This window comes from Glycine max, chromosome 3 (assembly GCF_000004515.6).
Source record: "Glycine max cultivar Williams 82 chromosome 3, Glycine_max_v4.0, whole genome shotgun sequence".
Lineage (NCBI taxonomy): Eukaryota > Viridiplantae > Streptophyta > Magnoliopsida > Fabales > Fabaceae > Glycine > Glycine max.
This window is the reverse complement of record NC_016090.4, coordinates 34,194,250-34,214,250: the sequence shown is the minus strand read 5'-3', so window position 1 is coordinate 34,214,250 and position 20,001 is coordinate 34,194,250. Positions and strand designations below refer to the sequence as shown.

At 32.7% G+C, this 20,001-nt stretch overlaps 2 protein-coding genes and 1 pseudogene across 6 annotated transcripts; all 3 read left to right on the top strand.

Moving 5' to 3' along the window:
* The first annotated feature begins 3,141 nt into the window (after positions 1–3,141).
* On the top strand, positions 3,142–6,330 carry LOC100777036 (14 kDa zinc-binding protein-like; annotated as a pseudogene).
* A 665-nt stretch (positions 6,331–6,995) lies between these two features.
* Positions 6,996–19,129, top strand: LOC100776511 (probable vacuolar amino acid transporter YPQ1). 5 transcript variants are annotated; one of them, XM_014773710.3, is made up of 14 exons: positions 6,996–7,075; positions 7,803–8,052; positions 8,861–8,903; positions 9,505–9,531; positions 9,648–9,737; positions 10,625–10,782; positions 11,250–11,406; positions 11,493–11,615; positions 11,965–12,087; positions 12,475–12,495; positions 12,715–12,773; positions 12,907–12,997; positions 13,407–13,510; positions 18,805–19,129. In XM_014773710.3, exons 2-13 carry the CDS (start codon positions 7,823–7,825, stop codon positions 13,455–13,457), a joined length of 1,173 nt encoding a protein of 390 aa, XP_014629196.1. In that variant the 5' UTR covers positions 6,996–7,075; positions 7,803–7,822; the 3' UTR covers positions 13,458–13,510; positions 18,805–19,129. The 5 variants fall into 5 exon arrangements, with proteins under 5 accessions (XP_014629196.1, XP_040869938.1, XP_014629197.1 ...); XM_041014004.1 differs by lacking the exon at positions 6,996–7,075 and adding an exon at positions 7,374–7,514 and having other exon boundaries at positions 18,858–19,129; XM_014773711.3 differs by lacking the exon at positions 6,996–7,075 and adding an exon at positions 7,374–7,514.
* LOC113001218 (uncharacterized) lies at positions 13,824–15,193 on the top strand. Its single transcript, XM_026128028.1, has 2 exons — positions 13,824–14,994; positions 15,174–15,193. Exons 1-2 carry the CDS (start codon positions 13,824–13,826, stop codon positions 15,191–15,193), a joined length of 1,191 nt encoding a protein of 396 aa, XP_025983813.1.
* Positions 19,130–20,001: the final 872 nt, after the last annotated feature.

Here is a 20,001-nt window from a genome sequence, read left to right as displayed (position 1 = left end):
AAACATTAGAGCATGTGAAACATATAATACTTAAAGCTGAATTTATATAAATAACATTATTACTGCACAAAATTGCACACATTATTCACACCCATTCAAGTTTACACACTCCATAAAATAACATCAACCACAATTGTTAACTCAATGAAATTCAAACACAAGTGTTATGCAACAATTATACTAAGACTCAAGCCTATATGCAATGTGGTACCATGTCAGTGAAAAACAACACTGTGGCGCTTAGGAGTACATGACAAAGCACACCACACAATGGGCTCGGTCACTCTCACTAAGTAACATCATAAGGTGACCAATCAGGGTTACTCTGTTTTGCGAGAATGCCCCAACCACATGGGATCAACATGACCTTAAAGGAGCACTCAAACCGAGTATTTTTACCCCCAAGGCCTAGACTCCGAAGAATCCGTTTGGGCCTCACCTTCCTGATTCAGGTCCAACCCCTAAAATATTTTTTTTTTGCACGCAGACACTATTTATGAGTTATATAATACCCATGACCTCACTCTTATATTTCAAACATATTTAACAAATTGCGCTATAGTTTAACCCTTCAGGATCCTAACTAGGAATCCTACAATTTCCTTTAACACTGCGCATAAAAGTTCTCTCAAGGTAAACACTGGTTCGATTACTGTATAACTCATAACTCACATGACAAGTAATATCACTACAAATATCAATCACACACTCATTCACAACCATATTTCATGTCTAGAGTTTAACATTTCACACTTTAACTAATTACAAAATATACTCAACAATTAAATAACAATGTATCATAATAATAATAACATACAATATTTAACTTCAAGGCTTATAAACAAATAACTATAAAATACACGTAAAATATATATATAAGTATATTATATTCAATATATATATATATATATATATATATGTATATATATATATATATATATATATGTATATATATATATAACATATAAAAAGTATTAAATATATATTAATATAAAATAATCACAATAATATCAAATATATCATTAAGTAAATACAAATTATATATAACAATAAAATATATACTCATATTGATTTCTATGAACAACATGTATACCTATATTCTAAATTTATTTCAACTAAGTTACCAACATCAAGAAAATGCCTAATTACAATGTGAATACAACTTTAGTTAATTTCTTTAAATGATTTTAGCCAATTCAATTATCCAACAATCCCTACAAATATGAATTTCATGACGAGAAATCACCCACGTGAAATAAAATATAAAGTTTGTAAAAAAAAAAAACAGTATCAATATATATGTACACGTATACACTGCGGTGTGAAAAAAAAAAGAACAAGATTGAAAGGCCAACATATCTGGTATAAACAAAATCACCACCACACAATTTTTATGCTAATTATAAAGAATTCTAATTCCTAAGGTACACACCTAACACAGGAACACATCAATTCTACAACAAACTCGCAACAGAACACCAATTGGTTCATCAAACACACTCAATCCGCGATTAAACATGAAAACATAATTAAATTCATAAACACCCCAAAATAACCCAAAAATTGATCCTCTAGGGATCCCTACACATGTTCATTCTAATCCCCAAGCGTGAGTAACTCATCCCTTACCTTGATGTAATCGCTTAAATGTTCTTTGTTAGCAATGGTGGCGTCTCTGGTGCTCTCCAGAGCTCCTCCTCTAGTTACTCTGTTAGGGTTCTTGTGCGTCAGAAAAGAAGAAAGGAACATAATGTGTTTTCTAAAAAGCTGTTCTAGGTTAACATTTGGCTTATATAGTGGGAATTTATGACTTAATAATTTATTTATTTTTTTACTTATTTATTTATTTATTAATTTATTAATTTCTTAATTACTTATTAAAAGTTACGAAAAGTTACGGCTGTTACAGTTTATATATCTACTTTTTATTTATAGTTCCTAGAATTCACTCCCTTTCTCTTGTGTTTTGTGATGGACAGATTTGACAAGATTGTTAGACATTGGATGATCCATCAATGGACAATCCAGACATCTCTTACGATTTTGATGAAAACAAAGATATAAATTTATGTTAACCACTTTGTTGCATATGAGTCGGCGTGTTTGATGACTAGAAGCAACACCAAGAGAAACCTATCCATTACTGGATAACTCACCTACTAAAAGCATGAAGTACTCGTCCAATCCATTCTAACAATGAATGGAATAAACACTTTATTTGAATTATCAATTTATTCCAGTTTATATGATTTTGTTTAAAAAGAACATATCTGTGAAAATTTCTTTTATTTCCATTTATTTGTATAACGATCATATTGAGTTATGAGTGACAAATATGGAAAGTCATGATCCTATCTGACATAAATGCGCAATATCTGCTTAATTCAGGAAACAAAGATCAATCAGTACAATGGTCATGACATTCAATTTTGAAGATACTCTTTGCAATTACAAGTGTCTCTTTACCTATAAATAAGACATCAAAAAGTTGAAGAAAATTGACAAATGTACATAGAAAGACAAGAATCATAAATCAAGAAACGAGAGAAAGAATAACTATTGAGAAACACACTAAATCTAAGAGAGTTCATCCTTTGTTGTATACAAAGTATTAGTGAGAGATAATAACCTTATTGTAAATCCACTCTCTGAGTGTTGTAAAGAATCTCTAATTCTATGTCAAACTTTTGTTTTCGAAAGTCAGGAATGACTTAGTGACAAAACAATATTTTGGTGTTCTTAGATTCAGGGGGAGTCTAAGGGTTGTGTCAGGAGGAGTGACCTTGAGAATACTTGTAAGCCAAAAGTGACAGGGAAGAATATTTGTTGTAATCAAGGTTGATTAGCGGAACCCTTTACTGGTTGGTAAAAGAGAACTGAACATAGTTCAGGTTGAGTGAACTAGTGTAAAACAATGTATTTTTACTGCTCTTCATTAGCTTATTAAAGTATTTCATTGTCCATTTTTGCCACACTTTGCACACAAAGTTTTTACTAAAAAAACAAGTTTTACATCTCACTAGATGGCAATCCACCTTTTGTCACTGGCCGAGGATTTTATAGACTTGTTTATTATAACATCTTCCATTTTGAAAAGGTTTTATATTTTGACTAACGCTATTCAACCCCCCCCCCTCTAGTATGATTTGTTGTATTTCAAATATCATTAATACGAAAATTCCTTCAATTGTGGTTTATGAGGATGATAAGGTGTTGTTTAATGCTTGATGAAGTCTCCAACCTCACTTTCATGATACTTTTGTTTTTTTTTTTCATGTTTGAAGATGTGACTAAATTATAGATAAATGATATTAATATATTAAATAATGCTTCAAATGCCACACCAACAAGGGATGATAGCATAGAGAAGTTTTCTATCCAAAGCAAAAGTTTTCAATAGTTCTGTTTTGTTTTTGTAGTTTAAATGAAACTCATGGCTCTTCCTTGTTGTTTCCGAAGTCTTCTTGTTAATATTTCATTATGCTTTAGAGTATATACTTGTTGATAAGGTAAACCTATAAATGTGTAAAATAGTTCAATGGATGTTCCAAGTTGAAAGAAATTGAGCACTGTGATATGTTATTTGAATTTACTACCTTAAAAAGAAACTATTTTTAGTTTCTTATTGGGTTGCACATTCTTACACATGGCTCAAGTTCAAAGTTGAAAAAGGTTATTGATCAATTTATACCAATACTTGATTTTCTACTTATTATTGTATATATATGGATATTCCAAAATTTCATTAATCTCCCAATGTTAGTTTTCTATTGCTCTTATATTCTTGTTTTGTTTAATGCCTTGACAAAATTATTTTAAATAAGTAAAATTGAGCCTTCCAAACTAACAAAAATATTTGATTTAAAGGTGTATTATATCCTTTCATCTTTTATTTTCTGTTTGACAGGTCCTTGCCTTTAGGGACATAGCTCCAAGAGCTCCTACCCATATTCTAATCACTCCTAAAGTTAGGGATAGGTTAACTGCTCGGTCCAAGGTAGTTGTTAATGCCTTTTTTGTGTTTGTAGGCATATTATGTTGTCTCACATGTTCATTTGAAGATCATTTATATACATGTGCTCAATGTGCACAATAACACTATTTATTAATTATTACATAAAGTAAAAAATATTTTCAAAATTCATGTAAAAATAGCATATGGCATAGGAAAATTCACATTAGTGATAGATTTTCCTTCAGTATTAGCATACCGACAACAAGAAAAGCTTAATTTTTATGATGAAGAAGATTGTGCACCTTTTACCCTCATCTAGTAATACTGCTTTGAAGTTGTTATTTGAGGACTCTATGACTTGTTTTTTTGGGGGGAAATTACTTCACTGAATCCCTAAAAGTTTGTCCTTGCGTGCTAGCTAACACTGCTATTGTCTAGTATATTGTAGTTATGAAGTGGGATGTGTGATTTTGGATCCAAACTTAGCTATGTAGATATGCAGAGTTTAGGTGTGTTGCAGTTGTTTTACATTGCTTTGTAAACTATGTATATTATTGTTTTTTTAAATTATTTATGCTAATTGCTAATGCTAAATCTTTATTGAGACATAGTCTAGTGCTTTACTAACTACTATGATTTATTTTGCTAAGAAATTGGTTCTTGGTAATTATGTAAGGTTTGTATTCATAGAATCTCATTATAAAATCTGGTTTGTCTTGTATTTGAAGTTAGGTTCTTAACTTCTTATATGGATCATTGATACATATGTATTGTTTTTGAAGTCTAAATAGCTTTTAGTGGTGAATCTAGTATTCTAGTTTGACATTCTTTTCCTTGCTTTGCACAAAAGCCAAGCTGTCCTAGTCTTGCATTTATGAAATCCAAGTAATAGGCAGGTTATATACCTCTGAAATCATGATTTTTTTTGGGAAAAGGGTTATTGAGCACCTCTGTGTATGTTGTCTAGCTTGTCTTTATAATTACTTGTTTGTCATTGTTGTCCCAACATATTGTTAGCAAGATGTATTATATCATGAAAATACCATTGAGAATTATTACTTAGTAATACCTTGTTTTGTTTGTGGTAGGTATTTGATATCACTTACCTTTCTTGTACAAGGTTATCTTACTTGTTCTATATTATAATGGTATTACTATCACTATTTTTCTGAGCAATGGAAAAGTCTAATTAATTGCATTGCTTGATCCCTTCTGGTAAATCACATGTGACCTGTTGTTTGATGCAAAGTTAATATTTGTTAACAAATTGAGCTAAGTCAGACTCTATGATCAAGTGATCAAGTTCTTACTACAGTTGGTCCTTGACCAATGACCACCATTAATCATTGAAACAGATCTTGTCAGCTGATCTCCATTATTTGTTCTTGGATCTATTTGAATCATTTTATAATTTTTGTAACGTTACTATTTCCTCCTCAGTTGATATATTTGTTTGTTGATGAGTTAATAGACGCATTAGGACAACATTTAGATGTGATAAAACGGGACAAAATATAATGACACATTTTGAAAATATAATATAACAAAACATAGAGAGTTAAAAAAATGAAACATTTTAGTTATACTAAAACGGGTAGAACCAACGAGAACAAAACAGAAGCATTCCATTCTATTCTACAATCTTAATATATTTTTCTTGTGTGGTGTCTAATTTACATTTTCATGCCTATGGTTAAGCTTCTCTTGAGGAGAGCAAAAGGAAAACAAACTGTATGTGCATGTATTTGAGGATGACAGTCATTATGCACAATTATTCTTAAGAAACTTATTTTTATTTATTTTATTTAAATTGTCAAATCAAACTCAATGTTGAACCTTTCTATATGTCTTAGATCACCACCTATAAGTGTTTACCTTTTGTCTCAATCTATGAAACACCAATACCGACACAGACACCGGACACGACACAGACACAGACACGTGAACATCTGTAATGTCTAAAATATAAAACATAGTACGGGTATCGTGTCGGTGTCAGACACTGACACGGACGCGTGTCGGACACCGAACACGACAAAGAGCTGGAGTGTCTGTATTTCATAGGTCTCAATTATGTATTGTTTACACTTTCCAAGTTGAGGAGAGGCACTGTGAGATTCTAGGTTCTCTTCTATACACCGCTAAGCTGATTACAAAGCAAGAAGGTCTTGATGAAGGCTTTAGGATTGTAAAATTAATGATGGACCAGACGGGGGTAAGTATTCTTCTCCATTTCATTATAGGAACATTGATCAATCCGATTTTATTTAATTTATAGGTTATTGCATTTTTATTGAGGTGAGGATTGGTTTTGGGCAGACCAATCAGTTTACCACATTCACGTGCACCTCATTGGGGGACGACAGATGGCTTGAGCCCCCTTTTAAAAGGTCTCACAGTATGCCAGTGCCAACGTGCAGTAATGCTCTGCCTATGCAATCTATAAATAATGGTTTTAAACGACTAAGTAGTGTCTTCATGTTACAAAATTCATTATGAGTCTCCAATATTTCAAAATAAAATTCATTATCTAAATCTCATGCTGACTACTAATATTTTCTTAAAAAATGAGAATTTTAAAATACTTAAAAAAATTAGAATTATGATATTTGAATTGAAAAATAATTTTTTTACACTCAAATACTCGTTTAAATATTTGATATAAAATATAATATTAAGATAAATTTTATCTAAAAATAATTTAAAATTCAAATTTTATTTTTTATAATTTATTATATTTTTATAATCTTATATATTATATTTTATGAAATTTTAATTTTAATTTATTTTGGTATAAAATTTATATATTATATTTTGCACTTTAAATGAATACTTAGGTGTATAGTAATAATAAAAAACTATCTTTTTTTACTCTAAGAAATATGATTTTAATTGTTTTTCAAGTATTTCTTTTATATAATAAATTTTAAAATATAGGGAGACTCTAAATTAAAAAATAGGATGATGAATTTTGTAATTAAGTCTTTTATTTTTATATTTTTAGTTTTTTTTTCTTAAAAAATGATTGTGGTTAAAATGGCGAAGGTTTTCTTTCGTAAAAATGCATGAAACGTTGCGACTAGGAGAAGCAGCTCGAAATCTCGCTCCTCTCCTTTCTGGGTAATTCACTTTCCTTTGCATGTGTTGTGTTCTTCTGTTCACCACTCTATTCAACGAATCTTTCTCTCGTTCTATTTCTCTTTCTTTCGGTCACTTTCCCATACCCAAAAGTAACATGATTGGCCTTTGTTTTTTCCCATTAAAGAACGTGAATTGGATTCAGATGTAGTCACTCAGATGCTTCTTAGTACTATTATTATACAATTAAATTCCAACCTTTACATCAATAATTAGTACAATAACAATCACTGTACATTATAAAAAGTTAGTATAGTCTTTATTGTATGATGATGAAGCTTTAATTATGATTGAAGAATATAGTTTTGTCCTTATTTATATAACCCAACCCCATTTGATGTTGTTACATTGAATCCTGAGCTCTCTCTTTCGTGTGTTATTCTTCCCTTCTGAATATTCAATTTTTATTCTTTTATTTAAGGTTCGTCCTATCATAACCTAACACCAAAGCCACTCATCAAGTGAAAACATGTCCATGGAAATTGGAAAGATTTCATCTTTATGAACAAAACCCAATATTACTTTCTTATATTGTGTTTCTTCTTTTTAGTTATTATTGCTGTGGGGTAATATCTTATGTTATTACTAACAAACTAGGCTTCTTCTGCAACATTCTGAATCTCTTATATCATTTGGTAGTGGTAGAGTTTGTTTGTTGAGGTGAGAGACTCTGTGAGACTGTTACTTATTCTTTGTTACTTCATTTCAGGATTCAGTTCCTTTGATGCAATGGGAGTGTTTGAGAACTCCACACTCTCTCTGTGGTGTCATAGCAATCAGCACTGCTTGCAATTGGCCAAAGAACATATGGGAAGTGTGAGGGAGACAGCTTCGTTCTTGTTGGGTTTAATCAGTGTCATTGTTTGGGTTGTTGCTGAGATACCTCAAATACTCACAAACTATAGAACAAAGTCTGCTGAGGGTCTCTCTGTCACTTTCTTGATCACATGGATAATTGGGTAACTTGGTTTTTCATTGAAATTTCCTAAGGGCTGCTTGCATTTTTATTATCTAATTCAATCTAGTTGTGTTCTTGTTTGTTGTTTTTTTTTCTGCTGGTCTATTTGAATGTCTGGCATGCTTTGGTACTTAGTATAATTTATTCAAACTTGAGTAGAGTCTGTGATATCTGAGATCTCATTACTAAATGAGATATGTGCAACTAGCATATTCACTCAATGTTTGAACTCATTCTAGGAATATGGATGAAGGGAAGATTATGTTCTAAGAATCTGTTTGGTATCCCCTTAAAAGTGACGTGAGAATTTCAGGAAGAGTTTTTATATACAATTTTTTTATATAAAATCATATCTACTTTCATTTTTAAGGACCCTTACCTCTGACCCCAAGAAGTATCAATTAGGAAGGTGAGGTTGCAGGTTCTTGATTAGTTTGAGTGCTAGTTGATGTTCATTAGAAGAATCAAGAGGTTTAGTTGAAATGGAAAGGGAAGAAAACATCATTAAATATGGTGATTGTCATAACAACAAATTTAAATTTCTATTTATTTTGAGGAGTGATCCATAGCAGATTTTTAATAGTTCAAAGTAGAAAAATGAGTCTGCCTAGCCCGGATACACACACATGCATGTGATGAGACACGTGTATGCCCACACAAGTGAGATTCATGTGCATGTCTAACTTAGCATTAATCATTCAAGTATTCCTTTTTTTCACTGCATCCATATTTTTCTGATGGCATTATATATGATTGAAATTCTTGTTTATATATGTCAATTTTTTTATACAATTTATTTTATACTACAGAGATCTATTCAACCTCTCTGGATGCCTGCTGGAACCTGCAACTGTGAGTGTTCTCTTTTCTTGTGTCTTAAAAATTTATGTTTCTGGTCTTTTTGGAGCAATCTTTAAAGTTTGCCATTACATTCTCCCATTATCAACATTCATGACATTTTCATAAAAGAAATATATTATATAATATAAAAAGTCACACTACTGTTGAACAACAACCAAGGAAAAATGCAAGGGTTGGACAATGTATTATCCAATTAGCCCATTTTGTTTCCAAATAATTAGTTTGCAAAAGAGAACTATTTTCATTCTGCTCTCTCAAAAGGCTTTAGTTGGGAAAGTTCCTATGTTCTCTGAGAGTTATACTTTCAACAGTTCAGATTTGATATAAATTTTACTATATGATATTTTAAATTTAATCCAATGGTATGAATAGGTATGCTATTCACATGTAATGGTTTTAGAGGACAGTGCGTAGTGCTCTTAGTGTACATTAAATAATTTCTCCTTTTGTTGGGAGCATCATCAGCATTTGTTTTCTCATTTTCTAAATGATATTTGTGTTGAACTTGTTGTGAATCCAATGCCCATACATAATTGATGATCCTTAAATCAGTAAGGGTATACTAAGTGCGTTTTATTTCTTATTTATGCAGCTTCCTACTCAATTATACATGGCAATGGTGAGGACTCTAGCCGAAGATTGAGGGGTTTTAATACCTATGAAATCATTCTTTCATTTGACCTTCCCAGCCTCAGCTAGTGGATGTGACATTTTCCTTGGTGTATTAACATGCAGCTCTATACCATTATAACAATTGCACTTGGTGCACAAACCATTTACTATGGACACATATATCCTCAACTAAAATACAAGAGGCAGCTCAAGGTGTGAATCCCTAAACTTTATATCTGCTGATTATAGTTGCTTTTTCAAAATTGGAAAAAGTATATCTTCCCTCTTCATTCAATTAGAAATGAGTTCTTGAGGAATGTGAATATATGTAGAGAGCAAACTGAAGAATAATTATATAAATATTTTTTTTCGTGTGAAATAAAGCTAAACCTCAAATGATAGATGCTTGGAAAATACTGTTTCCAATGTGTTTGATGTATAGCCTAGATTCCCGTTTAAATGGGAATCAAAATGAAAGCTCAAGTTCAATATAAAACAATCTGTAGGAAGTTGGACTGAGAGAGATAGACTAACTAATAATGGACCTTAAATGAACAGAGTCAGCATTTGTATGTATATGTGGGGGTCAGAGTAGCATACTGTATGAGGAATAAGCTGTTGAGATTAATTTTATTAAATGTGTCTTGTCAGCCCCCTTACTGTATGCACTGATCATTTTACAGAAATTTTTGGTTTTACACCAACTCAACTATGTGAGCAGATTATAATCATTTGACTGTGTTTTATCCCCAAGAAGAAAGATTTAACTAGCTATTTTGTATGAAGTATCTTGGAAGTTATTTGCATACTGCTGATAATCCATTTCATTTAAATGATTAGATCATACACAAAGAAAAAAGTTTTGCCATGTTAATCTAATTCTATTAGAAAGATGGTTTATATACATGCCGAGAATTTTGCAGGCTTTTTTTCTTTGTCTTTTGGGACTATATGCAGTATGTTCATATTAGGTGGTAGAGAAAAGGATCAAAGTACTTTATATCATAATTGCAATTATTTTCTAAAAGTTAGTGAGAAACTCAGACAAGTTTAGATACTTATCATTTTGATTTGTAATCTAACCTTCCAAGCATGAACAGATTGAGACATTCACAAAAGTTGGACACGTGGAAAAAGCCAGTGATGCTGAACAGAGTATTCAAGTTGACGGTTCAAATAGAAGCACCGATCTGAGTTCTCCTATTCCTCTTCCAGCACGTCCTCAAAGAATTTCTACTGGAAGAGAATTATTCTACCAGTAATTAATCTTTCTTGTAAAAATCTGTTTAAAATGCAATCTTGTGCTCTAGTTTCTTTGTCAACCTTAATCTCCTGATGTGATCAGTTTAAAGAAATATATCTGATTCCCTTAAACTTGGGCTGTATATGATTGAAAAGCTCCAGACATTTCATCAAAGAGTTGTAAGTTTAACATTCAAATATCTGGTTCCAACATGTTATTAACTACTATGAGCTCTAAATTTCTTTTTGTTGAATGTTTTATTATTTTTCCTTTTGAAAACTTTCCTGAACAAAATGCTGAAGATTCACTAATATTTGTCTTCTTTCTCTTGGGCTTGCTGCATGTGCATGATTTCTTTCATGTTAATATTAGGAGAATAAGCACAATTTTAGTCGCAGAGAGTTCTAGTTGGCTTTTCTTTCTCAAGCAGAGAAAGTTCTAATTTGTAATCTAGTATACTCTTTCTACTTTGAATTCATTAGGTCAGCAAGATATTTGTCAAAGAGTAATACTCCAACAGCGGGATCCATCTTAGCACAGAAACCTCCTACTTTAGATTCTATACAAGAGAGCTTGCTTGGTTCAACCATTGCAACACAATCTGCACCAGCTTTAAAGATGAAGAATACTCTTTGTTTGGTAAGCATTCTTATTCTTCTAGTAGTCTTGTACATAACTTTGAGAGTGCCATCATTGAAATCTAAATGCATCTAATCTTTGTTCAGGTTTCAACATTAACTTTTCTTGGTGCTATCAATCTACTTCAACCACTAGATGAAAGAATTAATTCTATGGCCTCAAACCCAAGACAACAATTTGTGATTTATGTTGGACGAAAGCTTTTTCAGGTAATACAAGTCGCAAGTTTGTTAACTATTTGATCATCCCTGTTTGGATATCTACCTGATTGTTTATAATTTAGTTAGTGTATCCTATAGGAATAGGAATAACCTGAAAATCAAATAAAATTTAATGTGTTACTTTCATGATTTGAAACTTTTTGGTTATTGCTAGCCAATGTTAGGTGAATGCTGACATATTAGTTGCTTATGGGTGAGGGAGAGTAACAATATTTCTTAATGACTAAAGATTCAGTTTAAGTAGTGTTTAAGGTATTATTTGAAATTTTTATGTATGTTAAAAGGAAAAACAAAAGGATGAAATTTTCTTTTCCCCATTTGTCATCAACTCTTACAGCAATTGCAGGTTAGTGATGATCAGCTGCCAAAAACTGATGTTTCTGGAAGCATAGGGACCTTCTTTGGTTGGGCAATGACATTTATATATTTGGGTGGAAGACTGCCTCAAATTTGTTTAAATGTGAGTTATATAATTATATTTCTGTAGCTTAGGTTAGCATTCAACAGATAAAAATTGTGTTGCATGAGATAAGATTTTTTATGTTTTACTGGTAAGCGACAGTAGTCATTCATTCCATCACTTGTAAAGGCTGCTTATGGATGGTAAACTTTGAAAAGTAAGCCATAGAGAATAATGGATGAATACAGAATACTCCACATATGAATATAATAGACAGAGACAAGATAAAAATATTATTTTGGTATTTTCCATGAGAAAATGCTCTGTAATATATTTAGAAAATTCAAAATTATCTAATTTCTATTAGATCGTACACTTTAAGATGTTTTGTTTCATCTTGTTAAGCTGATTGTTTATATTGATACATAATTCTCATCAATTTTGCAGATCAGAAGAGGTCATGTTGAGGTTAGGGACTCTAACTATTAAATCTGTGATCCTTTATGCATTTTGTCTTGTTTATCATTTAGCAACTGTAAAATTTGGGATAGGAGTACTGAAGATAAGTCTCCTCCCTTCACCGTATAACTCTTATGAGAGCAGTAAACGAAATATGTTTCTAGTTGCATGAAGTAGTGTCAGTTATCTCACAGGATGGAGTTTATAGTTGGTTTTTACAATTTGTAGGGACTCAATCCTTTGATGTTCCTGTTTGCTGTAATTGGGAATGCCACTTATGTAGCGAGGTATCCTACCAGTTTATATTATCTTCTCTATTTTAAGTCTCAGCACCAAAGTGACTTTTGCCAACTGAAATTAGTGACGGTATGAAATTATCACAGTATATTCAATGAACGTTTAGTTTTCCTTTTGATGCAGTATACTTGTGATCAGCTTGGATTGGTCAAAAATCAGACCGAATTTGCCATGGCTAGTAGATGCTGGAGGGTGTGTCCTTCTTGATTTTTTTGTATCCTTTTTTATATATTTTTTTTCTCTACCAAATTATTCTTGTTAGAGAGAAATGGATTCTTGGTGGTGAAAGTTATATATGTAGGGTAACAAAGATAACCTTAGAATTTAGCTCATTAAAGTTATGTATATGGATTATCCAACACCTCTTATACCAGAATGTATATTTCCACCCTTTTCATTTGAATTATTAAGAATTCAGGTTATAGATACTAAGAAAACAACCTAAGCACACAAGAGTTAAGGACCAATTTAAAATAAGAAAAAAAAATTACTTATGCAATAGTATTTAATTTTAAAAGAATTTAAGGTAAAATGGAAGGCCATAAGTGTACATGAGATTCATATTGAGCCATGTACAGAGTTTGCAGGCAGAAAATTTTTGTCTACCTTAATATCTGTGATAGATTTTAATGCAGTTTATATATTTTCGCTGTTGGACCTCCCAAGCCCTGTAGAGCAATTACAAGCATCAATTGTTGCCTATTGAGGAAGAAACAAGGATATTCAGGTCTCTCTCTCACTCTCTGACTCTGTATGTGAGCAAGCATGTATGTGTTAGATATTAATTAGAAAAATAATAATAACAAGTTTTATGAGCCTTAAATTGTGGAAGATGAAAGTTGTAAGGTTGTAAGTTACAAAGTCTTGAATAAGCAATTATGTGAGCACTTAGTATTCTTGAATAAGCAAATTATGTGAGTGGTCACTCTATTTTAGTATAAATAGGGGATCATACTCTTGTATTTAGTGTGCCAAATGAAATAAAATCTTCTTTTTTCAACAAAGTGGTATCAGAGCTTGAGTTCTAGGTGAGTTGAGAGATGGCAAGCAATGGCTTGAGTATGTTTCAATTTCCTCGTCTTACCAAAGAGAATTATGATAATTGGTGTCGTCGCATGAAAGCCTTGTTAGGTTCTCAAGATGCATGGGAGATTGTAGAGAAAGGTTATACCCAACCTCAAAATGAGGCTATTTTGTCACCAAATGAGAAGGAGACTTTGTTGAAGTCGAAGAAGAAGGATCAACAAGCACTTACTTTCATTCATCAAGGTTTGGATGAAGCTATGTTCGAGTTGGTGTCAAATGCAACCACATCCAAAGAAGCATGGGAGATTTTGAAAACCTCCCTTGAAGGTGTTGATAAGGTAAAAAAGGTGCGCCTACAAACTCTACGTAGAGAGTTTGAATCATTGCATATGAAGGAATCCGAATCTATCTCAGATTTTGGCAATAAGGTGTTGGCTATTGTGAACCAAATGAAGCGTTATGGAGAAAATATGGAAGATGTTCGTGTGGTGGAAAAGATCCTTCGCTCCTTAATCACTAAATTTGATTATGTGGTTTGTGCTATTGAAGAGTCTAAGGATTTAGACTCAATGACCGTAGACCAATTGATAGGTTCTCTTCAAGCCTATGAAGAAAGGTTCAATAGAAGACATGATGAGCCATTGGAGCAAGTCCTCAAAGCCAAAGCTTCTTTGAAAGAAAATGGAGGAGAAAGTAGTCAAAAAACACGTGGACGTGGAAGAGGACGTGGTTGTGGACGTGGTCATGGCCAAGGAAGAGGAGGAAGAGGAGATCGTGATAATTTTGACAATAATGAATGGAGGAGCCATCAATCCACTAGAAGTCGTGGAAGAGGAAGAGGAAGAGGTAGAAATAATTATGAAAAAGCATATGAAAGGAGGTATGATAAATCTAATGTTGAATGTTTTAATTGTCATAAATATGGCCATTACTCTTGGGAGTGTAGAACAAATGTTGAAGAGAAGGTCAATCTTGTTGGTGATAAAGAAGATAAAGAAGTTGAAGAGTCAACACTACTACTATCACTTAATAATGGTGAGAAGGAAGACAAATGCTTATGGTATCTTGACAATGGAGCAAACAATCACATGTGTGGATGCAAAGAGAAATTTGTGGAACTTGATGAGAAGGTGAAAGGAAATGTTTCTTTTGGAGATTCTTCCAAGGTGCAAATCCAAGGAAAAGGTACCATTTTAATTTCTTTAAAAGATGGTGCTCACAAATTAATCATGGATGTTTACTATGTTCCTAAACTAAAAAGCAATATTTTGAGTTTGGGACAACTTGTTGAAAAGGGGTATGAAATCTATATGAAAGATTGTTGTTTATGGCTTCGAGATCAAAATTCTAATTTGATTGCCAAGGTGTTTATGTCAAGAAATAGAATGTTCACTTTGAACATTAAAACCAATGAAGCAAAATGTTTGAAGGCTAGCATAAAAGATGAATCATGGTGTTGGCATATGAGATTTGGGCACTTGAATTTTGGAGCACTAAAATCCTTAGGAGAGGAGAAGATGGTGAAAGGGATGCCTCAAATCAACCATCCTAATCAATTGTGTGAAGCATGTCTCCTTGGAAAGCATGCAAGAAGGAGTTTTCCAAAAGAAGCTAAGAGCAAAGGAGCCTCTCCAACTTGTTTACACCGATGTGTGTGGCCCAATCAATCCTCCTTCATGCGGTAACAATAAATATTTCTTGCTTTTTATTGATGATTATAGTAGAAAGACTTGGGTTTATTTTCTAAAGCAAAAATCTGAGGCATTTGTAGCTTTTAAAAATTTTAAAGCTCTTGTGGAAAAGGAGACTGGTTATGTAATCAAAGCTCTAAGATCCGATAGAGGTGGCGAATTCACATCAAAAGAATTTAATGAATTTTGTGAAAAATATGGGATTCGTCGCCCTCTAACGGTTCCTAGATCTCCACAACAAAATGGGGTAGCGGAGAGAAAAAATAGAACTATTCTTAATATGACTAGATGTATGTTGAAGGCTAAAAATATGTCAAAGGAATTTTGGGCCGAAGCTGTTGCATGTGCCGTTTATTTGTCCAATCGCTCCCCAACAAAGAATGTCAAAGATCAAACACCACAAGAAGCATGGAGTGGAGTGAAGCCAAGAGTTGATCACTTGAGAGTATTTGGGAGCATTGCATATGCTCATGTACCCGACCAAGGAAGATTCAAGCTTGATGATCGGAGTGAGAAACATGTGTTCATTGGCTATGATGCAAGCTCAAAAGGCTACAAATTGTACAATCCAAACAATGAAAAGACAATTGTGAGCCGAGATGTCGAGTTCTATGAAGAAGGCACATGGAATTGGGAGGAGAAAGAAGACACTTATGATTTTTTCCCGTACTTTGAAGAAATAGATGAAGAAGCCTTGACTCCAAATGATTCAACTCCAGCACTTTCACCAACTCCTTCAACCAATGAAGCCTCATCATCTTCCGAAGGGAGTTCAAGTGAAAGGCCAAGAAGAATGAGAAATATTCAAGAATTATATGATGAAACTGAAGTTATAAATGATTTGTTTTGTCTTTTTGTTGACAATGAACCCTTAAACTTTGATGAAGCAATGAAAGACAAAAGGTGGAGACAAGCCATGGAAGAAGAAATCAAAGCCATTGAGAAGAACAACACTTGGGAGTTATCAAGCCTTCCCAAAGGTCATGAAGCAATTGGAGTCAAATGGGTGTTCAAAATCAAGAAGAATGCAAAAGGAGAGGTTGAGAGACACAAAGCAAGACTTGTAGCTAAAGGTTATAAGCAACAATATGGAGTTGATTATGGTGAAGTGTTTGCACCGGTTGCCCGCATGGAAACCATTCGTCTTCTTATTTCCTTGGCAGCTCAAATGAAGTGGAGAATTTTTCAGCTTGATGTAAAATCGGCATTTCTAAATGGCTATCTTGAAGAAGATGTCTATGTTGAACAACCAATGAGTTTTGTCATCGAAGGTCAAGAAGGAAAAGTCTTGAAATTGAACAAGGCATTGTATGGTCTAAAGCAAGCACCGAGAGCATGGAATACTCGCATTGACAAGTACTTCCAAGACAATGGGTTTGTTCGTTGTCAAAATGAGTATGCTCTTTATGTTAAAACTTTTAATAATGGTGATGTCTTATTTATTTGTCTTTATGTGGATGACCTTATCTTTACCGGCAATAACCCAAATTTGTTTGAAGACTTCAAGGAGTCCATGTCTCGTGAATTTGATATGACAGATATGGGACTCATGTCATATTACTTAGGAATGGAAGTGAAGCAAACGGAGAATGGTATCTTTGTCTCACAAGAAAAGTACACAAAAGAAGTGTTGAAGAAATTTAATATGCTTGATTGCAATCCCGTGAACACACCTATGGAAGGTGGCTTGAAGTTATCAAAGTTTGATGAAGGAGAGAAGGTAGACTCCACGATCTTCAAGAGTTTTGTGGGGAGTTTAAGGTATCTAACCAATACAAGGCCCGATATTCTATATGCGGTGGGAGTTGTGTGTCGCTTTACGGAGGCTCCTACCTCTCATCTAAAAGCCGCAAAAAGAATTCTTCGTTATTTGAAAGGTACAATTGATTTTGGATTGTTTTATTCTCCCTCCAATAACTATAAGCTCGTGGGATTTTGTGATAGTGATTTTGCCGGAGATGTTGATGATAGAAAAAGTATTACCGGATTTGTATTTTTTATGGGTGATTGTGTATTTACATGGAGTTCTAAGAAGCAAGGCATTGTGACACTTTCTACTTGTGAAGCCGAGTATGTAGCTACAACTTCTTGCACATGTCATGCCATTTGGCTAAGAAGATTGTTGGAGGAACTTCAGTTGTTGCAAAAGGAAAGCACAAAGATCTATGTTGATAATAGATCTGCACAAGAGCTTGCCAAGAATCCGGTGTTCCATGAACGAAGTAAGCATATAGATACAAGGTATCATTTCATTAGAGAGTGCATTACAAAGAAAGAAGTACTCATGTGAAAACTCAAAACTCAAGATCAAGTTGCGGATATTTTTACCAAACCTCTCAAATTTGAAGATTTTCGAAGATTGCGAGCAAGACTTGGTGTGCAGAAGAATTTTCCAATTAAGGGAGGATGTTAGATATTAATTAGAAAAATAATAATAACAAGTTTTATGAGCCTTAAATTATGGAAGATGAAAGTTGTAAGGTTGTAAGTTACAAAGTCTTGAATAAGCAATTATGTGAGCATTTAGTATTCTTGAATAAGCAAATTATGTGAGTGGTCACTCTATTTTAGTATAAATAGGGGATCATACTCTTGTATTTTGTGTGCCAAATGAAATAAAATCTTCTTCTTCTTCCAACAGTATGTGTGGCATTTGGTATCTGTTTGTGCACACTGTGTATTTGTACTGGGTAGAGGCTGGCCGGCTGCCAAATAATGGTTCAAATAAACTAATGAAAAAGAGAAAGTGCTAATAGTTTTATATATTTAAGGTGGTCTTGTATTAATATTGTTAACTAGAAAAACAAGAAAGAAAAGACCCATCTAAATTGGAAAAACACGATAGAGCTTGAAACATGGAAGTTTTTTTTATGGTAGTTTACAACTGGATCAAAGTTGTATTCCTCTGGAACTTTGATTGTGAAGAAGAGTCATTGGAAATGTGCTGCATTATTTGGGAGTTAGGTATGTAAGGAAATAAGGTTATTTGTGTATTAGCAAGGAAATGACAAGTATAGGAGTTTCAGATATGAAAAAAGAAAAAGAAAAAATCAGGGATGAAGTCATAAATCAGAAAATTTTCTGTTTGTCTTCATCACATGCTGGACAGCATGAACATGCACAGTTTGGGCAAAGTGCCATCGATGGTTGATATTGATCAGAAGAGTGTATTGCTAGCTTTTCTCTTATACACACATTCAAGTCCATTTATGCCCATTGTGCAATCATGCTCACCTTAACAATGTTGTCAACCATGATTAAGTTTAATTTTAGTTGACCATAAATGTTTTGTGATTTTTTCCAGCTTCAAATCAGAGTTGGATTATTTCATGAAGAAGATATAAATGTTCATTGCAGTCTTGCAACCTCCACCAAGTTGACCTAGAAATGTGACCACGAAGCTGAATTGGTATAATCATTGGCCTGGTGACCAGAAAAGGAAAAGAAAGCGATTCTGTTTATTTGATAGGCCAACAATTTTGAATACCTTTTCTATTTGCTGTTAATTTTTATCCATGAGAATTTTGGCCAGACATTATTAGAACCATTTCATTTTTACTTGAGGTGCCCTTTATAAAGACATTTTACACACTAAGTTTCCTATCAATCTTCAATCAGAATTCAGAACTTGTGCATTTTGTTTACCTAAATCAATAGATATCCAACGGAAATGATGAAAAATGTTTTATTTATGAACTTTGCTCCTATATTCAAATGTTCTTTTACCAACATTTTGGTGAATGTGGAGCTTATCTTCATAGTTAGTATTCATGGTCATCAATTAGACATCCTCCGTATTCACCATTATGTTCTGCTCCGGTCTTCACTCAGTCTCAGGGTTAACTAAAGTTTCCGTCTAGGTGCAGTATCATAAAATGTTTTTGGTGATGTTGCCTAATTAAAATTAAAATTTTGTCCTAATAATTTGCAAAATGAAGTCAGCATTGAAGGTCAACACAGGATATTGAGGTGAAATTTGAATTTTAAATGGAAAATAACAATAAAGTTACTGATGAAAATACATCTAAATTTTTTCTTTTGCCTTAAAAACTATTAGATAGTATATTAGTGAGTCTTGAGATTTGCAGAAGGAAGATTTTTAAAAATTAGCCTATAGAAAAGTTTTTAAATATTTTCCTCTTAAAAATTTACCTTTTTAGAGATTTTGTAAAATTATTTTACCCAAATTGTCCTTTTAAAAAGAGGGAAAACTCATAATAAATTGAATAAAATATACTTAATATTTTGTTTATCGCATAAGTATTTTTAAACTAAAGTGAAAATTTGAAAATTAGCTAAGTCATGAGAGTATACTGTAATTAATATATATATACATTTTTTTTAGTTCTTACAAAGGTTGTCTAAACTGTTATAAAAAATAAAAATAAAAAAGGTTGTTTAAACCTAGCATATGAAGAGAGGTATGCTAAATTATAAGCAAAATAGGCAGAAATGATAAAAAAATGTTCTGATTATAATCAATTATAAAGATAATCCATAT